Genomic DNA, 27,663 nt, shown 5'->3' with positions numbered 1-27,663 from the left:
TTCGGTGGAGAGTGGTATGAAATTGTCTGTAGTATGTGTTGCTAAGGTTTCTTCAGACATGTCAATATGGTATTGGGTAGCATTGATTGTTGGAATTGAGGCATCAATACTGTGGATTAATATGTGGAGGAACGAAGGTTTTTTTTGCTGATTGTTGATTGGTTCGTTGATATTCATGACGTGTAAATCAGGAGGATCTATGTTGGGAATTGAAGAAATAGTGGTCATTGTGATTGAATGCAGTGTGAGGAAAAGGAAGAAGGAGTAAAGTCTAGTGAGAGGATGGAGAGTCTCTTTGTGCATTCTAACTTCTTTACTCTTGTCTTCTACATTATTCTCTATCCTAATGTGTATTATTTTCAATTGTGTCCTTAGGTAGTGAGTTCTTCTAAGAAATAATATAAATATTTAAGGGTATAAAAGTTGATTAATATTTCGAGGATATTTTAATCGCTTAACATTTAGCGTGAAAAAATTTGTGCTTTTATAATAATATAAATATATATAGGTATAAATGTTTGTTTTGATTGTTACTTATATTTTATTGCATCGCATCATTAAATCCGTCGTTACATAACCACTTTATGGAACGTCAATTTGGTGTGTTCGCGTCGTTTTCTTATTTTTTTCCCACATCTTGTCTTTTTTTGTTAAATATTCATATTTTATCTTTTATCCTACCTTTTTATATAATAATTCTATCTCGTACCTCACTTTTTCTTTATAATATTGCAAGTTTATCTTTCATATTGCCGGTGCATGAAATCATGAAATGCCGACAAACAACATAATTTATCCAAATATTATATATATTAAAATGATAAAGTACAATACAATATTATATGATATATTCGGAAACAATATGTAACAACCATCCAAAAAAGCTACAAAGACAAAGACAAAGACTAGTGTAATGACAAACAACAAAGCTTCAAACCAAGCATGCAAAAACTTATTATATCATATGCAATTTATATATATATATATATATATATATATATATATATATATATATATTATATTAAAAGCACGAAGGCCCTTAGCGAAATGTCATTCGCCTTTTTTATCCTTTAAGACATAGAGTTCCCATAGGACAATGATAATAGGTGAATTTAACTATAATTAGGCCTTAAATAACCACCTTCTTGTATAGTTTGGATGATAAAAGTGATAACAAAATGCTCTTATTATTGTTTTTCATGCTTTGCAGGTTATACATGACCAGATAAGGCTATGGAGTACTTTTGGGATCAAATATGGAGAAAAAGAGGTCGATCGTAAAATTCCGTCAAGTAAACCACGCGAAACAGCTCAAGTCAGAACTGAAAGAGTACTGCCGCGGTTCCACCGCGACCGCGGCAGAACCGCGGTAGAAGATCCCTACAGACAAAGTGAAAATCAGAGAGCATGTTTGGCCGCGGTTTGACCGCGACCGCGGCAGAACCGCGGGGGAGGCGGAGAACTTTAGGGACTAAAGTGCAAAATATGGGATTTTTAGCCCAAAACCCTATTTTAAATACTAGACTCCACCCAAGAGAGGCATGTATTGATTTGGAGAGTATTTTGGCAAGGAAAAACAATTGTGAGAGATCACCCAAAACATCTTTCTTCTTTTCTTTGATTTTTCTTGCAAGTTTTATGATGAATATTGTTTTAGTTTGTTTACCCATAGTTATGAGTAGCTAAATCCTTTGTCTAAGGTTTTGATGGAACCTATTGGGGGATGAACTTCTTGTTTATGTGAATACAAATTGCTAGTCTCAATCTTTATTTGTTCAACTTTGTGTATGTTGTAGTTAATTGACAGGATCCTCAATTAGCTGTGCCTATTTAGTGTGCATAACTCGGGAGAGAGTGCATATTTAGGTTATTGTTGAACAACACCACTCCCAAAGTATAAGAGGGATCTATAACTGCGGGTTTAAAGGCGGGATTAGGGATAACGAAGCCTTGAGTGCAATCTAAAGTGAGCCGTGTTAATTAGAGCTAGCTAGTGTATCTCGGGAGAGTGCATTGAGTATATTACTGTGATTACTCGGGAGAGATTTACGGTAAGATGAGCGTTCATGATTGATAGAGAGGTATTGGTCAATTTGTATGAAGCATAAACAGAAGGGATTCCATCAATAGGGGAAGTCATTACCTTAGCGTTTTCTCATTATTGTTTACAACCTTAGCATCCTTAGTTTACAACTGTTTATTTACTTGCAATTTTAGTTATTGAAGACACCATCAACTGTGATTCAAACATTTGAGGAAATTGGTTCTCAAGAGTTTAGTGGGTCTAAAGATAGTGATTGATAGGTTAACTCTCTGTGGATTCGACTCTGGGCAGAATACTCAGGTTATATTTGCAACGTCCGCAGGGTCCTTTTTATAAGGCATAGTTGGGCGTGATCAAATTTTGGCGTCGTTGCCGGGGAGTTAACGGAATTATCAATTACCATTGATAGAAATACAAAAATTCTTAGTGTAGTCAGTTTTCTCTACAGCAAATTTTTGATTGAAATTTTTGACGGTTGTTGACGTGGTTGCACATCTGTATGCCTAGAAACTCTACGAGGACTGGAGAACTACTTGAATGACTCTCAGACCCCGAGAAAACATTCCGGATATTGAACCGTGCCAACAAAATACTTCAACAACCTCATCAAACACACAAACTCGAAATTGACATGGGTGACGTAGACAACGTCAACGGAAACGTCAGAGATATGGAACCTCCTATGCTTGAGGCTGCACTATATGACAGGGCACAACCCATAGCTGACAATCTGGCTACTGCCATTGTTATGCCCGCGATACAAGTTGAATCGTTCCAGATCACGAACAACATGCTGCACTTGCTGCAAAACAAGGGACTATTTTCTGGGACACCAGCCGAAGATCCTCAGCAGCACTTGAAGAACTTCCTGTCGATTTACAAAACTCAAAGGCAACCCAAGGTAACTCCGGAAGCAATCAGGCTGTTATTATTTCCATTCTCGGTGACAGGAGCTGCTCAGGTCTGGCTAAACTCACTCCCCATAAACTCTATAGAAACTTGGGATGAGTTAGTCAAGCAATTTCACATCAAGTTCCACCCGCCCAACAAAACAGCTCAACAAATTGATGAGATCGTGAGCTTTAAACAGAAACCAATGGAGAAACTGCATGAGACATGGAGCCGGTTTAAAGGAATGTTGGTTATATGTCCACACCATGGTATTCCAGATCAGATGTTGGGACAATGGTTTTACATGGGACTGTCAGATAGCATGAAGAACATTGTAGATGCCTCAGCTGGTGGGGCTTTTGAGCAAAACTTGGAGAGAAGGTCAGAGTCTGCTTGACAAAATGGCTCAGAATTCGGGGTGGACGACGAGGAATGCACCTATCACTCCAGTGGTGCACTCAGTGCCTTTTGACTCATCAAATTCCATGGCTGAAAATGTCGCGACCCTCTTAACACAGATGAGCATACTCACCAAAAAGGTGGAGGAATCAGGGCAGAAACAACAAGTGCACTTTGTAGATACTACCAATGGGGGCTTGTGCACATCTTGCATTAGTCAGTCAGTTGGTAATCCTTGGAATGCAGAACATGATCATCATCAGCAGCACCCTGAAGACATGAACTATGTGTCAAACTATGGAGGCCAGAGACAGGGCAATCAGAACTGGGGTCAGCAAACTCAGCAGCCATAAAGACCACCTCAGCCACAGTATAACGCTGGAAGCATGGGAGGTATGAGACCTCCCAATAATATGGCACCTTATCCAAGGCCACAAGGGTACAACAATCAGCAGCAAGGGTATCTCCCACCTCAGCAACAGCATGGTGGAAGGCAAAAAGATGGGTTCACTAGACTTGAAGCAATGATGTTGCAGGTTATTGGGTCCAATGCAAACATAAATGAAAGAGTAGATGCACATGACGCAGCAATCAAAAATATTGAAGTGAAATTGGGCCAAATTTCAATGTCTCTGAACAATCGTCCTTAGGGGACATTACCTGCAGACACCCAGATTAATCCAAAATATCAGGGCCCAAAGCAGCTGATGGCGGTGAGTCTCCGTAATGGTAGGGATCTAGATGTAGAACAAGAGAGAGCTCGAGAAAATATACAGGCTGAGACATTCATTCCAGTGCCCATTGAGCTGGATGAGTCTACGATACTGACAGAGGTGACAGTCCAGCCTGCTCAGGAAGAAAAGAACATTTAGTAGGAGACCGAGAAAGTAGCTGAGCTAGTTGAAGAGCCAGTAGTTGAAATAGTAGCTGATAAAGAGAAGTCCCAAGTGATTAGGAAGAAGAGACCTCCTGCACCCTTTCCATAGAGGCTGGCCAAGCATCAAAAGGAGGAGCAGTATAAAAAGTTCTTTGAAATGCTCAAACAAATCCAGGTAAATATTCCACTGATTGAAGCTTTAAAGGAGATGCCTAGGTACGCAAAAATGATGAAGGACTTGATGTCCCGAAAATTTAATTTTCAAGACTTGGTTATGATTACACTTACTCAGACCTGTAGTGCAGTGGTGACGAGACCTATTGCTGAAAAGCTGTCTGATCCAGGTAGCTTTACAATTCCATGCACTATTGGGAATTTCGCCTTTGCTAAGGCGCTCTGTGATTTAGGGGCCAGCATTAATCTTATGCCCCTGGATATCTATAAGAGGTTGGGCATTGGGAGAGCTAGACCCACCTCCATGTTGTTGCAGCTGGCCGACAGGACTGTGAAGTGTCCATTCGATATCCTTGATGATGTGCTTATTCAGGTGGGGAAATTTGTGTTCCCTGCAGATTTTGTGATCTTGGATTGCAAAGTGGATGAAGAGATTTCTATAATCTTAGGAAGACCATTCTTGGCCACGGGGAGAGCTCTGATTGACTGTGAGACTGGGGAGCTCAAAATGAGACTCAATGATAAGGAAATAACATTCAATGTGCAGAAATCTATGAGGCGACCAAGTGAGTTTGCCAATTGCTCTCTTATTGATGTCGTGGATGTAATTGTAGAGTTCGATGATGAGGTGTTGACAAGTGAGGACACCCTGGCTGCATGTTTGATGAACTTAGATGAAGTGAATGGTGAGGATTTGGCGGAATGGGTGTTGGCATTGGAAGGTAGAGCGTTCTGGGAGAGAAATCTAGAGTTTGAGCCCTTGCACTTAGAAAAGAGAGAAACTCCTCCAGCTAAGCCATCCATTGAAGAACCACCAAAACTGGAGTTAAAGCCATTGCCAACCCACCTCAGGTATGAATTTCTGGGACCTGACTCCACATTACCTGTTATTATCTCATCTAGTTTGTTAGATGTGCAGGTTCAAAAACTTTTACAGGTACTAAGGGAGTGCAAAACTGCCATAGGGTAGACCATGGCAGACATCAGGGGGATCAGCCCCGCCTACTACATGCACAAGATTCAGCTGGAAGAGGGGCACAAACCTTCCAGGGAACATCAGAGGAGACTGAACCCCAACATGAAGGAAGTGGTGAAGAAGGAGGTGATAAAGTGGTTGGATGCGGGAATTATTTTCCCAATCTCTGACAGCAGCTGGGTGAGCCCAGTGCAATATGTTCCAAAAAAGGGTGGCATGACGGTTGTGACAAATGACAACAATGAATTGATCTCAACAAGAACCGTCACAGGCTGGAAAATTTGTATGGACTATCGAAAGTTGAATCTAGCCACCCGGAAAGACCACTTCCCACTTCCCTTCATTGATCAGATGTTGGACGTATTGGCAGGAAGGTCACACTTCTGTTTTCTGGATGGGTACTCAGGGTACAATCAGATCTCCATTGCACCGGAGGATAGAGAGAAGACCTCCTTCACATGCCCGTATGGCATTTATGCCTTTAGACGGATGCCCTTTGGCCTATGCAACGCACCTGCCACATTCCAACGGTTCATGATGACCATATTCACTGACATGGTTGAGGACATAATGGAGGTGTTCATGGATGACTTCTCAGTGGTGGGGAATTCATTTGATGAGTGCCTGATAAATCTGACGCGTGTGCTGAAACGGTGCATCGAGACTAACTTGGTTCTGAACTGGGAAAAGTGTCATTTCATGGTACAAGAAGGCATAGTCCTGGGGCACTGGGTGTCAAGTAAGGGAATAGAGGTAGATCGCACGAAAGTTGATGTAATAGCAAAGCTGCCTCCACAAACTTCAGTCAAAGCCATCAGAAGCTTCCTTAGACATGCCGGTTTTTACCGGAGGTTCATAAAAGACTTCTCCAAAATCGCCAACCCTCTCTGTAAGTTGTTAGAAAAAGATCACCCGTTTTTGTTTTCTGATGATTGCAGGGTAGCATTTGAGGAGTTGAAAAAGAGACTGGTCACAGCACCCATCATTGTTGCCCTCAACTGGGAGCAACCGTTCGAACTAATGTGTGATGCTAGTGACTATGCAGTGGGAGCAATGCTGGGCCAGCGGAAAGACAAACTGATGCACCCAATCTACTATGCTAGTAGAACGCTGAGTGGAGCCCAGTTGAACTACATTATGACTGAAAAGGAGATGTTGGCTGTAGTGTTCGCGTTTGACAAGTTCTGATCCTACCTAATAAGGTCCAAGGTAATTGTATATACTGACCATGCAGCTCTCAGGTACTTAATAGAAAAGAAAGAATCTAAGCCCCGCCTGATTCGTTGGGTGTTGCTATTGCAAGAGTTCGATCTTGAGATTTGTGACCGTAAGGGCACTGAGAATCAAGTCGCTGATCATCTATCACGACTTGAGGGAGCTGAAAATGTAGTTGAGGTTGAGGAAATACTGGAAACTTTTCCAGACGAGCAGCTGCTCGCCACCACTTATCAGGAAGCGCCATGGTATGCAGACTTTGCTAATTACCTGGCCAGTGGTATAGTTTCTCAAGACCTTTCATCGGTCCAAAGGAAAAGATTTTTTCGTGAAAGCCGCCAGTATTACTGGGATGAACCTTATCTGTTTAGAATATGCCTTGATAATATGATCCGGAGATGCGTCCCCGAGATAGAGCAATTTTCTGTTTTGCAGGCTTGTCACGCATCGACATATGGTGGACACTTTGGAGGGGTTAGGACAGCGGCAAAGGTGCTAGAGGCTGGATTCTTCTGGCCGACAGTGTTTAAAGATGTGCACCTATAGGTGAAGGGCTTCAATGAATGTCATCGGACCGGGAACATTTCCCGACGCCACGAGATGCCCATGAACCCAATTCAAGAGGTGGAAGTGTTTGACGTCTGGGGGATTGACTTCATGGGTCCCTTCGTCAGCTCCTATGGCAATAAGTACATTATTGTTGCTATAGACTATGTGTCCAAATGGGTGGAAGCTGCGGCGTTACCCACCAATGATGCAAAAGTGGTGGTGGGATTTCTAAAGAAGAACATATTCACCCGCTTTGGGACACCACGAGCAATTATCAGTGATGGAGGCACTCATTTCTGCAACAGGGCCTTTGAAAAGTTGCTTGCTAAGTACGATATGCCCCACAAGGTGGCTACTCCTTACCACCCGCAAAGTAGTGGACAGGTTGAAGTGTCCAACAGAGAAATCAAGAGTGTGTTAACCAAAATTGTGAACGCCACAAGAACTGATTGGGCGAGGAAGCTAGATGATGCACTCTGGGCTTACAGAACTACCTTCAAAACTCCAATTAGTATATCACCATACAAGTTGGTGTTTGGGAAGGCCTGCCACCTGCCAGTGGAACTTGAACATAAAGCGTGGTGGGCATTGAAACAGCTGAACTTAGACATGGAAGCTGCGGGCACGTCAAGAGTCACTGAATTGCATGAGCTCGAGGAGTTCAGATATCTTGCTTTTGAGAGCACAAAATTGTACAAGGAGAGAATGAAGAGGCTGCATGACCAAAACAAGGTTGAGAGAAATTTCAAACCCGGGGACATGGTATTGCTATACAACTCAAGACTACATCTGTTCCCAGGTAAACTTAAGTCACGATGGTCTGGACCATTTCGAGTAGTTGAAGTTTTCCCTTCAGGAGCTGTAGAGATTGCCACAGAGAATGACTCTCGTACATTCAGAGTCAATGGTCAAAGATTGAAGCCATATATGGGCATGAGCGAGAAAAAGGAAGTGTCTGAGCTACATCTGACTGAACCACAGAGGTCGAGCGAGCCTTAAATGCGCTCATCCTGCGTCATGTCGCGACGTTAAATCAGGCGCTGCGTGGGAGGCAACCCACGAAATTGTTGTAAGTGTAACACATTATATGAAAAAAAAATCAAAAAATCAGACAACTGCCCAGACCGCGGTCAGAGACCCCCTCTGAACTTCGTTCACCGCGTTTCCACCGTGACCGCGGTAGAACCGCGGTGGGAACCCCTCTCTGAACTTCGTCTACCGCGGTTCAACCGTGACCGCAGCAGACCCTGTCGGGCCCAGGTATGCAGAAAATTTCCCCCCTCCCCCTTTTCTAATTCACCTAACCCTTGCCCCCCCCCCCCAAAATAAAACCCAAATCCTCTCTTCTCTTTCTCTCTCAAATCCCTCCCTCACTCCCAAAAACCGCCATTATTATCTTCTCCATACCTCCTCTCACTACTACCCACTCCTTCCAACCTTCATCAAGTAAGTGTTCTCTTCTTTTTTATTCTATTTCTTCTTCTAATTAGTGTAATTTAGTCTAAACTAGTTTAGTTGAACCCTAGATAGGAATAGTGTAGATTTTCTTTCAATTTTTACTTCTTCTCTGTTTTTATTGTTGTATTTGCTTCTTGTGGATTTGTTTGATGCTAAAATGGTTGGGTCTTTCTTATACTTCGATTGTGGGGGTTGTTTAGATGATTTGGAGGCCTGAAAATAATTTTTGCGGTGTAGTTTGGTGAAGGGCCCTTTTTGGCCGAAAATTTGGGGCTTCTGGTGCTATTTTGAGGCATTTTGTGCCTATCCTAGGTTGTGGTGGTGTTGTATTTGGTGAATGGTGGTGTTATATTTAACGTGAATCACTTGAGGGAGTAAGTGTGGGGTGTTGTATGCCAGAATTTGTAAAAAGGTTGTGGGGCCATTGTGGAGGTTGTAACCTGGAACACCTCACTAGTTGGGGGTTTGGCATAGTGTATGAATGGAATAAATGGGGGATATTATTTGGTGTCATCGGGTGGTGAAGTCTGAGTAACCATCCGACTGACACATGTAGGATATATTTGATGGTTCTCTTGTATTCTTTGCAGGTCATATGGCTCGTAAGAAGCAAAAGAGATCGGCAGGCACGTCCCAACAGCCTACATATGATGCCTCAAGGTTCGAATCAGAATTGGCAGAGGACGACTTTCATGCCAAGGCCTCAAAGAGCTCCATCCCTTGGGGACATAGAGTTCCCATAGGACAATATAGTAATTTAAGTATTTCATAAATATTTAAAATATCACTTAATTAATTTAGTTTTCGAATTTTTTGGTAAATTTTTCTTCAATTATTTGTTATTAAACTTTTCCTTAATTAATTGGTTAAATTTTGTCACGTTTCTTACCTAAGGAAACTTAACAAAAAAAAATTCCTAAACTTTTACTCTCATTAAATTTTGTCCCGTTTCTAACCCAAGGAAACTTAACAAAAAAAATTCCTAAACTATAAAAATTTTGTACTATTGCATAAGGAAAGTTTATTGTGAAATTGCACAAGAAAAGGTTCTGTTGCACACAAGGAAAGTGTTTAGAATTTGACTTCGTCCAGGAAACATTATAGTAGAAGTTTTTATTATTTGGTAAATTTTTCTGGTCTCTTTGACCTACACACAAATTTACTTTATAAAATTCCTTTTATGTGTCAAATTGTGTACCATAATACTTCTATAAAAGAAGCTACAATGTCACAATTTAATCATCAAAGTTCGCCCTATTCCAACATCGCGATTTCAGGTGTTGTTTTTTTTACTAATATCAACATCTTTTGCTACTTTGTATTTTCCAAGCACGTTTGCATGTACCAGTTTTTAGTGTTGTATCAATAATTTATTTTTATTGTTGCATCAATAACTTTTTATTATATAGTTTTTGTTTCATGTTTTTGACTTGGCTAATTTCACATCTCACATAATTTACAAATTTTATTACAGGTTATTGAAGAATTGCAACTCATCATAGAAAATCGGTTAGACATTCGATCTAAGTCTTATCACTTAAATATTAGTATTATTTATTTCCTTTGTTGTATAATTAATAATACTTATAATTGCTATGCCAGCTCAAGTTGCTTGTTTTAAAAAGAATTAAAAATTATACTATCTGCTTTAATTTGTGTTATATTAATACTACATGATTTGCATTATTGCAATTTCCATGCTTGAATCACTCAGATTTCAACAATTACATCTGTTCAGGTAAACAATCTTCCTTATATCATAAAAATAATCAATTATTGAATTAGTCACTTTGATAACTTATAAAACTCTTATGCATGCTTTATTTTAGGTACACTTGCAATGGCCAGTGAAAAGGAATTGTTAGACTAATGTGTCCCAATTAATAGTCTAAGAGTATCTGATTCAAGTTGGGTAATACAAGTGTTAGTGTTTGGGAGTGGAATAGTAAAAGAGTTCAACAATAAAACAAATCAAGGAACTCGAAAAATTGTGACATTAGTTGACAAAAAGGTAATTGTTATTTTATATCAATATTTTATTTCAAGTCTTTTCATATTATAGTTTTAACCATCAGATTAACTTACAGTGAAATTTTTTACAGGGAACAAAAATTCACGCTACAGTTTTCAATGGTTATATTGAGTTATGGAAAAATTATTTACAACAAAACAAGATCTGTTATATCATAAACGGACGCACCAATAGTGCAAATCCGAATTTTCAATCAGTGCACAAGGAGCTTGAGATTGGATTTAAGGAAAGTACGTTAGTTGAAGAAAGCAATAGTCACTTTTCGACCATTGGTTTTTCAAATAATTTTATTTCATTCGATGAGGCATCAAAGTGCACCAATGGAACAATTTTTGGTAAGTTGTTTAGATTTCATCCCATAATCTTTCACTAAATATACAAACAATATTTTATTTCTATTCCACTTATTAATTTTGAAGAAAGGCACAGAATGTTCTATGATGTTTTGACTTGCGGTGTAGCATTTGAGAGACATGAAATGGTCATGGTATTTGAGACAGCATGGTCTTGTGATTTAAGGTCACTCGGGGTGAGTTTGGTTGAAATAAGTTAGGTGTTAAAGGGAGATATTATTATTTCTAAGGCAATCAAGGATAAATTGGAAGGAAGTAGATTGATTATCCATAGTTGAGTTGGTATATTGGTGTCAGTGATCGGTTCGTTCAGCGTGATTGAGTTATGCATGAGATTTGTGGCGGTGCGTGTGAGGCTTGTCAGCCGTAGTGATTGATGTTATTCTGAATCATTCTTCTGTTAGGGCCTATTATGAGTAGGCGGATCCCAGAAAGTGTTATGGTGGCTTGGACAACTACTTAGAGATTGGAATATTCGACGATTATGAGGATTCGCCTGTATGCTGCTATAGTTCTCCTGAAGTGAGTTAAATAGAAAGTCTTATGTGATGAAGTATTAGCCTATCGGCGGTTCAAGAGTTGTGATGGAAATCGCGTCTATCGTATATTGGCACGTGAGGTGCAGTGAGTGGTATGGAATTTGAAGTAAGGACCAAGGTTGCAGTTTGGTCAATGACTGTGATGTCACTATCTCGGATGAGCAGTCTATGAGTTTTAGTGTTTCGAGTAAGATGGGTATTGACGTCAGTATCACCTGAGGTTGGTGTCCTGTGAGAAAGGCTTTGCATACTGGTTAGGGATTCTTGATCGCTTTTCAGCGTTAGTGCAGCTGGTGGTTTGGATGTGCAGACACGTTAATTATTTCGGAAGATGGTGGGAGCTTGTCCCACAGGAATATTGTATAAGTGTGACATGTAGTCACTTGATTAATTAGAAATTTAAACCAAGTATGAGGATTTTGGTAATATCATCCATTTGAGAATTTATGCCTGGAGGGCACTCTGTTTATTGGGTTATGGACCTGTGAAAGATTATTGGCCTAGCTTGGCACGATCAGGATCGACTTGAGGTCGGTGGATAGATTTAAATGTGGAAGTGAGCCTTACGTCAGGCCAGTTGTGTTTATTTCAGCAATGCGCTCTTTATGGAAGGATAGTCGCGGTCTTATTTCGTGGTCAGTTAATTCATGTAAAGATATATTGCACCGTATGAGTTGTGAGACGGCTTGGTAAATTCCTTATGTGTTGAGGTTCCGCTCAGCGGTGATGTTATATGAGCAGGATGAGACTTAGATCATGTATCGCACCTCAGTTGTGCTTGAGTTTGTAGCCTATAGCGCTATATGTTTCCTTGGGAATGATATTATGCACCTTAGTGTGTTTATGACCGATATTCGGTATTTTGATGTGATGAGCTATTCAGCTCGACGTATATCTCCTTATGTGAGTTCTATATGTGGATCGGGTGGCACACCGCCATGGGTAAGTTGTTTGGATCGGGTTGCACGCCGCAACAGTGTGATGTTCAGTTCAGTGCCAATATTTGCTTTTGTGTGTTCTGTTTCCCTGTTTTCTGAGGAAGTCTATGTTAGTGTGCGAGTTGAGTAGTTCCTTCTAGAGTTTGCCTTCCTTTTGTATCGCGTTCGAATTGATAGCATACTGGCACATTGTGGCATCTTGTGAGATTTTTTGATTATGTCTGAGGTGGCTTATTGCCTGATCAGTTCGTACTGGGTGAGACGAGGTTACTAGATTTGGGGTCAGTGCAAACTGATTATATGAAGTATATTATAGAGCAAAGATCATTCTTTGGTTTGGGACAAGGTAATGGAACTTGTCAGGAGTGTAGATCCAATGAATTGTTGATTCAGCAGTTGGTTGTGAATTTCGGCACATCTCTTCAGTCGTATCGGTGTTGAAAAAAAAAATAAAATAAACTAGAGCAAGACCTGTGTAGATCATGAGATGCAATGGGAGCATCAGATTCGTGGAATTTCGACTATTATGTTTAAAGAATGTTATTGTGGTTCTATGAGTAAAGTGATGCAAAGTGTGAATTCAGCAAAGTTATGCAGTCATGTTTGGGTACAGCGTGTGGAGATTGATATGGTGGTCGTATGATGGAAACAGGCTTGGCAGGGAAATTCAGGATGTTGGAATTGGGCCTAATGGCTTATTTGCTTGAATAAATAAGTATATCTACAGAATTATCGAGCTAATGTGCTCAACGGAGTAGTGGTAGCATGGGAAGGTGCATGATGTGTTAAACAAGTGATTTCAGACTACTTCAGTGTAGTTCTCAGCACGTTCGAGGACGAACGTATGTTTAAGTGGGGGAGATTGTAACGACCCGACCGGTCGTTTTGAGCTCCGGCGCGTCATTCAGCAGTTTGAGGCCATGAGCGGCTTCATCTCAGGTATATTGACTTGTGTGTATGGTCAGAATTAAAATTCAGGAAGTTTGGAGTCAAATCTAAATGGAAATTCTCATTTTGAAAGCTTAAAATTGAAGAAATGAACTAGGATTGGAATTTTGAGTAAACGACCTCGGAATTGGGATCCGAAGGTTCCAGCAGGTTCGTATGATGATTTCGGACTTGGGCGTATGCCCGGATCGGGTTTTGGATAACCCGGGAGCGTTTTGGCGCCTATTGTGGAAGATAGCATTTTAGAAGAAATTGCATCAGTTTGGTTTAAAATGCATTTCAGTGTTATTGATGTCCGTTTGGGATTCCGAGACTGGGAGTAGCTCCGTATGGTGATTCTGGATTTGGGAGCGCAATCGGAAGTGGATTCGGAGGTTCGTAGGTCATTTTGGAATCGTTCAGCTAAAGAGGGAAAATTGAAGGATTTTGAGAAAATTTGGCCGGAAGTGGAAATTTTGATATCGGATTCGAAATGCGAATTTTATGGTTTGGATATCTTCGTTAGGTTATTTGGGATTTAGGAGTGTGTCCGGAATATTTTTGTGTTGAAATATATGAATTATGTGAAAAATTTGAAGAATTTTGATATTTAATATTGTTAAAGTTGACTTTGGTCAACATTTTTGGTAAACGGACCCGGACCCGTGATTTTTCGATCTTGAAAGGTCCATAGAAAAATATGGGAGTTGAACGTGTTTCCGGAATCGAATTCCGAGGTCCCAGGCCCGAGAAATGAATTTTTTCGTGAAATTGTTTTCTGAAAATGTTTAAGGAAAATGAAAATGAAATTTGATCAGAAAGTAATGGTATCGGGCTCGTATTTTGGTTCCGACGCCCGGTACAGGTCATATATGTTGGTTAAGCGCTTCCTGTAAAGTTTGGTTACAAACGGACGTTGTTTGACGGGTTTCGGCCTTAAATTGGAAAATTTGAAAGTTTATGAAATTTGAAAGAATTCTTGGATTTAAGGCTCAAATCATTGATTTTGATGTTATTTTGGCGATTTGATCGCTCGAGCAAGTTCGTGTGATGTTTTAGAGTCAGTGTTCATATTTGGTTTGGAGCCCCGAGGGCTCGGGAGTGTTTCGGAGGTGTCTCGGAGTGATTTCAGACTTAGGAAAAATTGCAGAAAATTGCAGAAATTCTGTTGCGAATAGTCCATTTTGGAAGCTCATATCTTGTAATCTATAAGAAATCAGAAAAAATGCAACACATGAAAGTTGTAGCCCATAGATTCTAGTTTTCGAAAAGTTAAACCATTTGCGATTTGGATATCATCTCAGAAAGTTACGATGGATCGAAAAGGGCTGCTGGAGCAATTTCGGCAGAATTTACGATGCACTTTAGAAGCTCATATCTCGGGATATATAAAGAGTTATGTGGTGTACAACCTATAAAATTAAAGATCTTTGAGTCTGGTTTCTAAATATTCAAACCGTTTGTCATTTGGATATTTATACAAGACATTATGGGTGTTTAAACAGAAGGTGTCCGACAAGGAACAATTTTAATAGGATGTACAACTTGTATAGCACAAGTGCAAGGTACAACTCGACGAAGCACAGGCAGATTCTTTTATACACGGATTTAGCTCACTTTTCTTCATTTCTTCAAAGTATGGACGATTTTTGGGGAGCTTCAAGAGGGGATTTTCATCATCAATGTGAAGGTAAGTTATCCCCACCTATTTTGAGTTAAGTACATCAATTATGTATGGATTTGAGCATGAAAATTGTAGAAAAATTGAGGATTTAGGCCTAGGGATTTGAAAATAAGATTTGGTGATTTGAGGGGTCAAATGAACTCCGATTTTGGTAAATTTTATATGTACGGACTCGTGGCGAGACGAGGAATCCGGTGATGTGACTTTTGTAATTTTTCGAGAAGTGGGCCCGGGGCTCGGGTTTTGCTAATTTCGGGATTTTCGACATTTTTCGAGTCTTTTCGATTGGGTTATATTCCCTTAGCCTATTGTAACGTATTCGTTGTGGTTTTGACTAGATTCGATGCGCGAAGAGGTCGATTCAAAAGGAAAGGGCATTGCGGACTAGTCTACGGCCGGTTAGAGGTGAGTAATAGATGTAAATGCTATTCTGAGGGTTTGAAACCCCGGACTTTCACATCGTAACGCTATATTGAGGCGTGACACGCACTCCATGGCGAGTGCGGGGTCGGATACTATTGGGGATTGTGACTTGGTCCATCCCGTGTGATGTTTATACTATACTGGTGATTGATACACATACTTCATTGATATTACTGGGCTTGATGCCATGTTTGGGGCCTTGTGCCGATTTGTAAAATCCTTCGAGGATTGATATTACTGCTTAGCATGATTTGCATATCATTTAATTTCAGTCCAAGGTTTTAAATGTTGTTTTGCAAACTCAGCCATAATTCTAAGTGTTGAAAACTTAAATGATATTTTTAAATGTATTCCGGGCTGGGAACTTCTGTTTTGTAAATGCCCAAGGGGCTTATTATATTATTTTCTGGACTGATTATAAAGTGACTTGAAACAGTGGTAACAATGACACTGTGTGATATACTTGAAACAGTGGTAACAATGACACTGTGTGATATACTTGAAACAGTGGTAAGAATGACACTGTGTGATATACTTGAAACAGTGGTAACAATGACACTGTGTGATATACTTGAAATAGTGGTAACAATGACACTGGATGATATACTTGAACAGTGGTAACAATGGCACTGTATGATATAAATTGGTCAGGTAACAATGGCTGACCGGTCAGGTAACAATGACTGACCAAGATATTGCGCTTGGGCTGTAGGAGCCCCTCCGGAGTCTGTACACACCCCCAGTGAGCGTCGTCGACGATAAATAAATATGGATGGCTCGGGCTGCACGCCGCAGTGGGTACTGGAATGTACCATCATATGCATTGCATTGCATTCATGTATTTGTATTTATACTGGTGTTTAGCTGCTCAGTTCCATATGTTGCTGTATATTTGGATTTTAGCTTACTTTGTGTATTTACTGGATTTTCTTATCTTCGGACTGTAGTTACTTTTATTACTCACTGGGTCGGAGTACTCACTTTACTCCATGCACCTTGTGTGCAGATCCAGGGCAGTCTCAGGCTCAGTAGATCCAGTTGATCAGCAGATCCAGCCTATGGGAGTATCGAGGTAGCTGCACGGCGTTCGCAACCATTGATCTTCTCCCTCCTATCCTATCTCTTTATTTCCGCATATCAGACTTTGGATATACCATGTATTAGGATGATATTCTGTATTCTAGAGGCTCAGATTCGTGACATCGGGTCCTAGTGAGATTATATTGTGTATTTTGTTAAAATCTTCAGTACTTTAATCTTGCTTAATTGATATTTCTTTCCGCTGTTTTTGATAAATTGGCTTAAGTGTTGAATAATGGTCGGGCTTGCCTAGTAGTGTGTTGGGCGCCATCACGACCGGGATTTGGGTCGTGACAGTAAGACTGGTAAATACTGAAGTTCCAATACAATTATACGAGTTACTTGTTGACGAGTCAGATGAAGCAAAAGAGTTCCGTCGAAACATTAGAGCATATAATAGTATATTTGCATTTACGTCTTTTGTTGTTAGACTTGACAAAGAACTTGCATCTTCAAGAAAAGGAGTTTACACCTTTAAGGCACAAGGTCAAATTTATCACGATCTTCCATCATTGCTTCCATGTGAGGATAATCCATGTTATTTTCAATTATATTTTTTGACACGGACAATGAATTATGCAATCGGATTTCAAAATTGCAAGAAGCCAACTTATCTGAGGAAGTTGTGACAAAAATTAGGCAGCTAATGGATGGGAATCCTTATGCACAATTCTTTTTCCAGCTAAAGGATCATTCAAGCTTCCAAAAATTACAAATTCGAATTGCTGCCAATGCTACACTGGATCAACGTGTCTACAACAAACCATCAGTAGATCAAATTGCTGCAATTTGGATAGATAGAAACAATCCAAATGTACCATTCGATAGAGAGATTATTGTTCATGAGCATTCCAGCAACAAACATAGAGTCAAACATTATTATGGTTGCTATGACCCACTCCAATATCCTCTGCTTTTTCCAAATGGAGAGGTTGGCCGGCACCAAGGAATACACAAATATAAATCAAAAGGAGGTGCAAGTACATCTGAAGTTGCCAATGTAAACCAGAATGTCCCAACATACACGTCCGCTAATGAGGTGTTTCACAAAGAGGAGCAAGGTAAAATATTGCAATTAAATTATGTATCACTTTAGTTTTCTTATTTGAATATTAACTACACTAACAGATACGACTTATTTTTGTAGAGGTACGTCGTGAATCTAAATCATGCGTGTCTTGTAGAGAGTATTATTGCTACAAATTTCAAATACGCAAAGGAGAAAAGACAATACTACTATTGTGCGGACGGTTATTGCAGCAATTTGTGGTTGACATGTACATAAAGTTAGAAACAACAAGACTTGAATTCTTTAGATTAGAGCAAGCACTACTTAGAAGGGAAATATTGCAAGGTATAGTTGATAGTATCATGGCTGGAGAATATAGAGGAGATAAAGTTGGCCAAAGAGTAATATTGTCGGCACCATTCATCGGAGGCCCTAGAGATATGCGTCGTAGGTATATGGATGCAATGGCTTTGGTTCAACATTTTGGAAAACCAGATTTATTTATCACAATGACATGTAATCCTGATTGGGCGGAGATCCAGGAAAATCTATGCGAAGGACAACTTGAACAAGATAGACCAGACTTAGTGACTAGAGTTTTTAGGGCAAAATTACAGGATTTAAAGGATCAGATTTTCAAGAAAAAAATATTTGGTCCTGTTGCGGCACATGTCTTCGTGGTTGAATTCCAAAAAAAGAGGTCTACCACACATACACCTTTTGATAATACTTGAACAAGGGTACAAAATAACATCAGCAGACCAATATGACAAGTTTATTTCTGCGGAACTTCCTGATGAAGAAGAATATCCACTCTTGCATGACTTGGTTGTCAAGCATATGATGCATGGTCCATGTGGAAAACATCGTCCAACAAATTCATGCATGAAGGATGGTCAGTACAAGAATCACTATCCTAGGCCATTTAGTAATAAATCAATACAAGGAAAGGATGGATACCCTATTTATAAGAGAAGAAATGATGGAAAGATCGTAAATGTCCGTGGCATGAGAATGAATAATCAGTGGGTTGTGCCATATAATCCTTACTTACTAACTAGATACAATTGTCATATTAATGTGGAGTCTTGCTCTGGAGTGAAAGCAATCAAGTATCTCTATAAGTATATATATAAAGGGCATGATAGGTGTGCTGTTTATATTGAATCAGATGATGGCGAAAAAGTAGTTGATGAAATCCAAATTTTTCAAAACACACGTTGGGTGTCTCTGCCAGAAGCACTATGGAGAATTTATGAATTTAATCTCAGTGAAATGCAACCTCCTGTCATTACCCTTCAACTACATCTCCCGGATAGACAAACAGGTAAATATTTATCTCTAACAAGGTTAATTAAAACTTTTGATGAAATAAATAACTATACAAGTTTCTGTGAAATGTCAATACACAGTGTGCTATTGGAGCAAGCAAAATTTGCAAAATGTGATTGCGTGAGAATATACGATGCTAACCATGCTCACGGAGTATTTTCGGACATGCTCGAGGGATACTAAAGCACGACAATACCTATATAAAGAATTTCCAGAGTATTATGTGTGGAACTCACAGGGAAAGATATGGACAAAAAGAAAAACAAGATCAGTTATTGGTCGAATTGCTACTGGTAAGATGATCTATCTATTCTCTTTCAGATAAATCTTGATGAAATTAATAATTTGAAACAATATTAGTCTTGTAGGATTGGACACTTTCTGTTTGATAAATTAAAACAATTAAGGCATCAACCAAATAATACGCAGTCTAGGATCTGATATAGAATATCAAAAAACAGAAGTCAGGGGTAGAAAATTCACAACATAAATGTGAGTTTCAGAATGTAGCCAATCCTAAACCCAAATAAAGGAGGAGGGTAATGATAGGCTGACGCTAGCGGAAAAATAGTCAAAAGTATAATGAAGCTGTGATTTATAGTCCGGAAACAAATGCGAGTCCTTTGGAACAATTTATGCAAAATAGAATAGGGCCATTACTTAAAGTTCTAATCAATAAGAACAAGAATCAGTAGATCTAGATAGTTTTTTTCGGGGGTCCTATTCCTTTTACTGCAATATGGCTATATAGCAGTCTATAAGAGTTCATCATTATTTCTTAGAGCTGAATCCATTAGCTTCGTTACACGATTGATTGAAATAAAATAGGACACAATGACTTCAACTATCACGACCCAAACCCCCGCTCCGGTCGTGATGTCGTCTCTCGTGAAGACAAGGCCAGCCAACAAACCCATATCGCCTTTTCAAAAATAGTTAAACATTAATAAACAGTTTAAATATGATTTAATGATATTATTAACGGAAGCACAACCCGACACAGCCCTAACCGGGATATCATAAGTCATGAGCATCTACTAGGGTATAAATACAACTGAAAGCCTGGAGTGTACAAATACAGACTAATGAAATGAGGAGAGAGAAAAGTAGTGTTGCGAACGCCAGCAACTACCTTGCTAAACCCTGATGACTCTGCCTCCGATCAGCCAAAACATACCTGAATCTGCACACAAGGTGCAGGGAGTAATGTGAGTACTCCGACTCAGTGAGTAATAATAATAAATAAAGACTGAAGGCAAGAAATCACGCAAAAACACAAAGTATTCCATACTGAAGCAGAAAAATCACTTTAAACGGTAAAGCAGTGAGAAATCAAGTGAAAATCCCTTCTTCTTTTTTTCCAACAAGTAAAGCAAGTAGTTACAAGTGAGTAACAAAAATGATAGAAATGTAAACAGCCCATCGGGCAAAACATGTACAACAAACCGCCCCTCGGGCATAATATCAACAGAACCAGCCCCTCGGGCTCAATATCAGAACAGTGCCAGCCCCTCGGGCTCAATATCAGAACAGTAACAGCCCCTCGGGCTCAATATCATAATAGTATCAGCCCCTCGGGCTACCTCACAATCACTCATATCAGCCCCTCGGGCATAGTATTAATCACTCAAAACAATGGGTACCCGCGCTCACTGTGGGTGTGCAGACTCCGGAGAGGCCCCTTACGGCCCAAGCGCTATATCAAGCCACCTCGTGGCATCATCACTCAGCATATCCTCACATCACTCAAGCCACCGCATGACATATAAAGTATCTCAGGCCCTCGGCCTCATATCACTCGGCCTCACATCACTCAAGCCACCGCGTGGCATAAATAGTAACTCAGGCCCTCGGCCTTATATCACTCAGCATATCCTCATATATGGCCCTCAGCCTCACTCAGTCCGAAAATCACCACAAGCCCCTTGGGCATTTGTAAAACAGTAGTTCTCAGCCCAAAATGTCATTTAGAAATATCATTTGAGTTTCAAATCTATATAAAAGTGGTTGAGTTTGTAAAACAATAATCATCAACAGGACTGAGTTTAAATATAAGTCAAAACAGTGAGGAAATAGTGATAAAAATCCCCGAAGGGTTCAAATAATTAGCACGAAGCCCAGATACGGCAATCAGCCCAAATCATGATGATAACAAATCAGTTTCAATCAAATATGCAGTAAAATCATCAATACGGGATGGACCAAGTCACAATCCCCAGTAGTAAAGGACCTCGCACTCATCATCCAGCACGTGTCTCACCTCAATATAGCACTACAATGTGCAATCCGGGGTTTCAAACCCTCAGGACATCATTTACAATCATTACTCACCTCGAACCGGCTAATTCTCTAGCTCGCGATGCCTTTGCCCCTTGAATTGACCTCTGAATGCCTCGAATCTAGCCATAATGATTCAATTCAGTTAATAAAAATTATAGGAATTAATTCCATTTGGAATTCTACATTTTCCATCAAAAATCTGAAATCACACTCAAAATTCGCCCGTGGGGCCCACATCTCGGAACCCGGTAAAAGTTACAAAATATGAAACCCCATCCAATTACGAGTCCAACCATACAAATTTTACCAAAATCCGACAACAATTCGGTCTCCAAATCTAGAATTTTCGTTTTTGAAAGGTTTACAATTTTCTCCAATTTCTTCCATTTGATTCACTAATTCATGATGAAAATAACCATGAAATCATTAAATATAATCACTTTTGGATATAGAATACTTACTCCAATTCATATGGTGAAAATCGCTTCAAAAATCGCTTCAATCCGAGCTCCATAGCTCAAAAAAATGAGAAAACTCTCGGACTGCCCGAATTACACACTGTCCAGAAATTTTCGGGGTACTGTCCATACGTTTTTACTGTGCATACATTTTTACTGTTCATTGAGTATTGTTCACTGTTCACTGTACACGGTACTGTTCATGGGGTACTATTTACGGGGTACTGTTCACGGTACTGTTCACTGGGTACTGTTCACGGTACTGTTTTTGTAATTTTCTGCAATTTTTCCTAAGTCCGAAATCACTCTGAGACACCTCCGAAACACTCACGAGCCCTCAGGGCTCCTAAACAAACACATACACTAACTCAACAATATCCTACGAGCTTAACCGTGCGATCAAATCGCCAAAATAACGTCATATACCGTGAATTAAGCTTTAAAATCCAAGAATTCTTTCAAATTTCATAAAACATCAAATTTTCCATCTTGAGTCCGAAACACGTCAAACGACGCCCGTTTTCAACCAAACTTTACAGAAAGTGCCTAAACTATATATAAGACCTGTACCGAGTGCCGGAACCAAAATACGGACCCGATATCATCACTTTCTAATCAAATTTTATTTCCATTTTCCTTAAATATTTTCAGAAAATAATTTTACTCAAAAATTTATTTCTCGGGCCAAGGACCTCGGAATTTAATGATTCTTGTTCCTATGAGTCATAAATAATGATATAAACATAGTCCTTCAATTGAAACTCAATTCGGAGCTCGTTTGCTTAGTGCGATACCCATTTTACTCGTTAAACAATTAACATATGATTCGGGTGAAAAACCCAATCGCGACTTGATGAAATTAGACCAAAATTTTCATATCACTCCTATAATTCATTATCAAAATTCCGGAAGTCTCGAAATCAAATTTCGATCTCTGTAACTAAAAATGGACCTTTAGATCATTACATGCTTATGCTCAAAACGGCAAAATCTTCCAAAAACTCTTCCAAAACTTATCCGAGCCTCATGGGACCCCGACCAAACATGCCAACATAATTCATAACATCATTCAAACCTGTTCCAATCATCAAAACACCTCAAAAAACATCAAATTACCCAAAACTCATCGAATTCAAGCCTAAGTTTCCAAAAACTTCCGAAATACACTTTCGATCAAAAACCCGACCAAATGATGTCCGAATAACCTGAAATATTTGACACACATCACTAATGACATAACAAAGCTACAACAACTCTCGGAATTCTATTCCGACCCTCGGATCAAAATCTCCCATATCAACCGGAATTCGCCAAAATACTAACTTTGCCAATTCGAGCCAAATCCTTCCACAGACTTCCAAAATGCATTCCGATCGCGCTCCTAAGTCATAAATCACCTAACGGAGCTAACCAAATCATAAAAATTCCAATCCGAGATCATATACAAACAAGTCAACTCTTGGTCAAACCTTTCAAATTCAAAGCTTTCAACTGAGAATGTTCCTTCAAATTCATTCTGATTTTTCCTGAAAACCAAAACTAACGATCTACATCAGTCATAATATGTTACACGGGGCAAGTCATGCCCGAGAACTGGCGATCAAAGTGCGAAAGTTCAAAACGACCGACCAGATCGTTACATCAACTAATGCCTAATCTATTTTTGGCATATGGCCGAGTTGAAGTTAACGTGATGAAGATACTAAATGGAAAATATTTTTTGTGCTGCAAACAAAAATATATACAAATGTGTATAATGCAAAATTATCAAAAACTATTTGCACTTGTCTACAGCAAAGTTAGAAGCTGGTGTTATACGTTTCTTGATAAACATATTTCAATTCTTATCAGCTAAGAATATTCTAAGGCTTCAACAAGAATTCGGAATCCAACATGTTTAAATAACGACACTTCTTTTAAGTAAAGAAGGAATATATTTTGGCATCATTCATTGACTTGGCTACATTATACTGACAGTCTGCACCCTGTTGTATTTTATCTGGATAAATGATAATGATTAATCTTAACAGTTAATATAGAATTTTACTCAATGTTACAGCTAATCCTAGAGAAGGCGAAAGGTATTATTTGAGATTATTGTTGAATCACGTCAGAGGACCCTTATCGTTTAAAGACTTGCTAATTGTTAATGGAAGAGAGTGTGAAACATTCAAAGAAACTGCAAAGGAAAGAGGTTTACTAGAATCAGACAACAGTATTTCAGAATGCTTACGTGAAGCGGTCCTCTTCAAAATGCCATCAGCGCTGAGAAATTTATTTGCAATAATTTTGGTTCATTGTAATCCAACGGACATTAGGAAGCTCTGGGAAACCTATTACGAAGATATGTCAAAAGATTTTAGAAAAATACATGACAATTCTCCTGTTGCTCAACTCCAATGCACATTGAAGAGCATCAATTATTTCTTAGAGAGCATGGGCAAGAAAATTGACAAGTACGACTTACCTAAACTTGATTATGGAAGGGATAATGGTAATGTATCGGAATGCAGAGAAATAATCGAAGAAAGGTCTATAAATGTATCGTCCGAAGATTTTGATGCACAATCAAAACTAAATCCTGAACAAGAACAAGCTTTCAAGACTATATTAGAGAGAGTCGACTCTGGCAGAGCGGGATTGTTCTTTGTGGATGGACCTGGAGGAACTGGAAAAACATTCCTATATCGTGCATTGCTTGCAAATCTCATATCAAGATGCATGATAGCTTTAGCAATGGCAACAAGTGGTGTAGCAGCTGCAATTTTACCCGAAGGTCGTACAACTCACTCTAGATTCGACATCCCTCTTTAGACAACTGATACAACAATCACAAATATGTCAAAATAGAGTGGTGGTGCTAAATTGATAAGAAAATCAAAGCTAATAATTTGGGATGAAACACCTATGGCCAATCGTTAGACGATTGAAACCATTGATAGGAGCTTCAGAGATATAATGGATATTAATGAACTCTTTGGTGGAAAAGTGATGGTCTCCGGAGGTGATTTTCGTCAAGTACTACCAGTAGTTCCAAAATCTACCAGAGCTGAAACAATAAATGCAAACTTGGTAAAATCTTATTTGTGGAATAAAATGGAAAAGATTCAATTAATAAGAAATATGAGGGCAAGAGCAGATCCAACATTCAGCGATTTCTTACTACGGATCGGTAATGGAGAGGAACCTACAATAAGAGATGATATGGTCCTTCTTCCAGAAAAATTGATCGTCAAACATGATGGTGATAGTACTGGTGAAGATAATTTAATAAGAGAAATATTTCCATCTCTAGATGAAATGTCAAGTTGTGCAAAATACATGACAGAAACGACTATCTTGGCTAGCAGAAATGAGTATGTTGATCAACTAAATGAGATGTTAATTGCTAAATTTCCTGGTGAAAGCAGAACTTTTTTGAGTTTTGACTCCGCAGAGGATGATACCAACAACTACTACCAGGAAGAGTACTTAAATACTTTAACACCAAGTGGCCTTCCACCACACAGGTTTGTGTCAAATTGCAATTCTCTATCTTTCTGTGAATTCATTGTGTACTAGATCTGACAATATAAAAAGAATCTCTCGATATGTTTTTAATTGAGATAAATTTATTAAACTTACCGTAATCCTATTATGTATACTCATGCAAATTCATCTTATACAATTTTCCCTTCAGAGTTTTACACAAAAGTTGCATGCGTTCCTTTTAGTTCTAAGAATACTCAGTTCTATTATTGAAGTCAATATTCAAATCTTATAGCAAATGTAACATTCAGGATAGACAAAAAAATAGAAGATCATTCTGAGAATTGGGAATTATATTAATATATACTATTACATACAGTAGCTTTATCTTTACAATCTACAATTGCAGATTTATTTGAATATTTTAGAGTTTGCAGGTAATTATTTTTTTGTGTGAATGGTGTTTTTTTTCTTTTTGATTTTTCTATAATTTCTAAAATATTCTGTTTGTTACATTCTACGTAACTGTCAAGGAAATAAAGACAAAGTAACATACTTCATCCTTAGACCCGGTAATTTTTGCGTTACTGTAATAAAGTATGTCTATTTCTCTGTCGTCTTCCTTGTGCGCCTTTTTATACTCAAAATCAAGCAGAAAAATGGACATCAGGGATGAATAATTCTAACTATCTTGGTGGCTTGCAAAGCAGCTAAAGGAGTTAAAAAAGAAAAAAGAAAAGAAAAGAAAGAGTATTATAAAATCATTTAGATGATAACCTGAACTTCTGCTTGTTATGTTTAAAGATATTATTTGTTGTTTGATAGGTTGGTTTTAAAGAAAAATGCTCCGATCATGTTATTAAGAAATTTGGACCCGGCAAATGGCTTATGTAATGGTACAAGAATTATATGTAGAGGCTTTGACAATAACGTCATTCATGCAGAAATAATGATGGGCGAAAATGCTTCTAAACATGTGTTTATTCCCAGAATTCAACTTTTGCCTCCAGAAAATGAAGGTTACCCTTTCAAATTCATCAGAAAACAATTTCCAATACGGCTATGCATTTCGATGACAATAAATAAAGCACAAGGACAAACAATACCTAATGTGGGACTGTACTTACAACAACATGTATTCTCACATGGACAACTATTTGTTGCGCTCTTTAGGGGAATTGTGAGCACGTGATTTTTGCTTTAACGAAAACTACTCCAAAAATAAATCAAAAAATAAAATAAAATACATATTGCATGCATATAGGATTTAATTATGCATTTAAGAGATAATTTAAATAAAATCACAAAAATATGCGTTTGTTCTAATTTTATTGTTTCATTGTGTGATTGATGTTTTGACTATGTGTTAAATAATTGTTATGAATTAATTAATATTTTTGGTGTAAGGTTAAAAAATTGTTTTATAATTTTTATTAGGGTTTTTTTTTTTTTATTAGAAAATATATGTAATTGTGAAAGAATATTGGACCTGGATTAAAATCCAGGCCCAAGTGAATTAATTACCCCAACAGCCCAAACCAAATTACCCCCTTTTAGCCCAGGTCCGGTCCAGTCCGAAAAGAATCAATACGACAGCGTTTAGTCGCGGTTCAGCATGGACCGTTCGATCAAATCCAATCAACGGACGAGATCTCCTACCCTTACCCGAAACCTGTAACCCGACCCTTGGACCCGATACAGGCCGACCCTGAACTTAGACCAAACGACGTCGTTCGGATTAGTGGATTAATCCTGGCCTTTCATCTTACTTGATCGGACGGATAACATCAATCCACACCACCCCTATATAAGTCCCCAAGCCTTACCCGGCCCCTAACTGAACACCCCCCCCCTCCTACACTGTTCATCATCGTCCCCCAAACCCCCACTCCTAACCCTAGCCGCCCTAGGATTCCACCGCCTGAAACCCGGCGGCATCAACGCCGCCGGTCACCAAAATAACACCATAGAATCCCCTGAGCCTCCTCTATCCAAATATGTTAGCCGTTGGGCTCGAATCCTCCTGAAGGTTCTCGAATCTTCATTTGAAGATTCGAGCCAAGTTCAGACCTAAACCAAACAACACCTAGTTAACACCATAGCTTCCCCTAGTCATCCTGAGTATGGATCTGTTGGTTGTTTGGCTCGAATCAGTCCCGAGCTTCTCGAATCTTCTTTTGAAGATTCGGACCAAACAAGGACGAACTCAGATCCGTTTCAAATTAACACCAAATAACCCCTAGGCTACCCTCACCATTGTGTCATGTTTGGTTCTTCTCGAATCTGACCAGAAATGGTTAAATCCCAAATCGAGTTTTTAAGAACCCTAAAAATACCAAACTTCCGGATTCTGTGCATATTAAATGAAGATTGAGGTTTAATCGACCTTAGTCGAAGTATTTTCAGTGGAAAATACTTCGACTAAGGTCAGTTTGATTTCAAACAAAAAAGGTCCAAATCCAAGTTGAGTTCGAGTTTAATTGAAGATTTAGAGGTATTTTCTATTTCTTTTTGTATTATTCTACGTGTATTGTTGTCTGTTTTAATAACTTTTTAA

The 27,663-nt window shown here is 39.0% G+C and overlaps 4 protein-coding genes and 1 long non-coding RNA gene across 5 annotated transcripts; all 5 read left to right on the top strand.

Annotated features, from left to right (window-relative positions):
* The first annotated feature begins 3,747 nt into the window (after positions 1 to 3,747).
* LOC138885206 (uncharacterized) lies at positions 3,748 to 7,122 on the top strand. The gene is made up of 6 exons (XM_070166116.1): positions 3,748 to 3,870; positions 3,985 to 4,167; positions 4,387 to 5,107; positions 5,305 to 5,498; positions 5,732 to 5,825; positions 6,785 to 7,122. Exons 1-6 carry the CDS (start codon positions 3,748 to 3,750, stop codon positions 7,120 to 7,122), a joined length of 1,653 nt encoding a protein of 550 aa, XP_070022217.1.
* Positions 7,123 to 7,176: 54 nt separating this feature from the next.
* Positions 7,177 to 8,124, top strand: LOC138885205 (uncharacterized). Its single transcript, XM_070166115.1, has one exon. The coding sequence runs from the start codon at positions 7,177 to 7,179 to the stop codon at positions 8,122 to 8,124; it is 948 nt and encodes a 315-aa protein (XP_070022216.1).
* Positions 8,125 to 15,015: 6,891 nt separating this feature from the next.
* On the top strand, positions 15,016 to 16,753 carry LOC138886356 (uncharacterized). The gene is made up of 3 exons (XR_011405047.1): positions 15,016 to 15,062; positions 15,395 to 15,461; positions 16,486 to 16,753. It is a non-coding gene; the product is annotated as an uncharacterized lncRNA (long non-coding RNA).
* A 1,658-nt stretch (positions 16,754 to 18,411) lies between these two features.
* Positions 18,412 to 24,452, top strand: LOC138885204 (uncharacterized). The gene is made up of 2 exons (XM_070166114.1): positions 18,412 to 18,895; positions 23,698 to 24,452. The coding sequence occupies exons 1-2, from the start codon at positions 18,412 to 18,414 to the stop codon at positions 24,450 to 24,452; spliced, it is 1,239 nt and encodes a 412-aa protein (XP_070022215.1).
* Positions 24,453 to 24,596: 144 nt separating this feature from the next.
* Positions 24,597 to 25,199, top strand: LOC104220569 (uncharacterized). The gene has a single exon (XM_009771463.2). It carries the CDS (start codon positions 24,597 to 24,599, stop codon positions 25,197 to 25,199), a length of 603 nt encoding a protein of 200 aa, XP_009769765.2.
* Positions 25,200 to 27,663: the final 2,464 nt, after the last annotated feature.

Source organism: Nicotiana sylvestris, chromosome 2 (assembly GCF_000393655.2).
Source record: "Nicotiana sylvestris chromosome 2, ASM39365v2, whole genome shotgun sequence".
In the NCBI taxonomy this organism is placed as follows: domain Eukaryota; kingdom Viridiplantae; phylum Streptophyta; class Magnoliopsida; order Solanales; family Solanaceae; genus Nicotiana; species Nicotiana sylvestris.
The sequence above is the reverse complement of the archived record's forward strand: the minus strand, read 5'-3'. Positions and strand labels throughout refer to the sequence as shown.

What these genes read in the sequence shown, in the direction of transcription:
- LOC138885206 (XM_070166116.1), top strand. Translation starts at nt 3,748, where the DNA reads ATGGCACCTTATCCAAGGCCACAAGGGTACAACAATCAGCAGCAAGGG. An exon ending in AGTCTACGATACTGACAGAG is followed by an intron (nt 4,168 to 4,386) that starts GTGACAGTCCAG and finishes AAACAAATCCAG; the next exon opens with GTAAATATTCCACTGATTGA. An exon ending in AAGAAGGAGGTGATAAAGTG is followed by an intron (nt 5,499 to 5,731) that starts GTTGGATGCGGG and finishes ACGTATTGGCAG; the next exon opens with GAAGGTCACACTTCTGTTTT.
- LOC138885205 (XM_070166115.1), top strand. Translation starts at nt 7,177, where the DNA reads ATGCCCATGAACCCAATTCAAGAGGTGGAAGTGTTTGACGTCTGGGGG.
- LOC138885204 (XM_070166114.1), top strand. Translation starts at nt 18,412, where the DNA reads ATGCATGGTCCATGTGGAAAACATCGTCCAACAAATTCATGCATGAAG. An exon ending in TCTCCCGGATAGACAAACAG is followed by an intron (nt 18,896 to 23,697) that starts GTAAATATTTAT and finishes TCAATGTTACAG; the next exon opens with CTAATCCTAGAGAAGGCGAA.
- LOC104220569 (XM_009771463.2), top strand. Translation starts at nt 24,597, where the DNA reads ATGGATATTAATGAACTCTTTGGTGGAAAAGTGATGGTCTCCGGAGGT.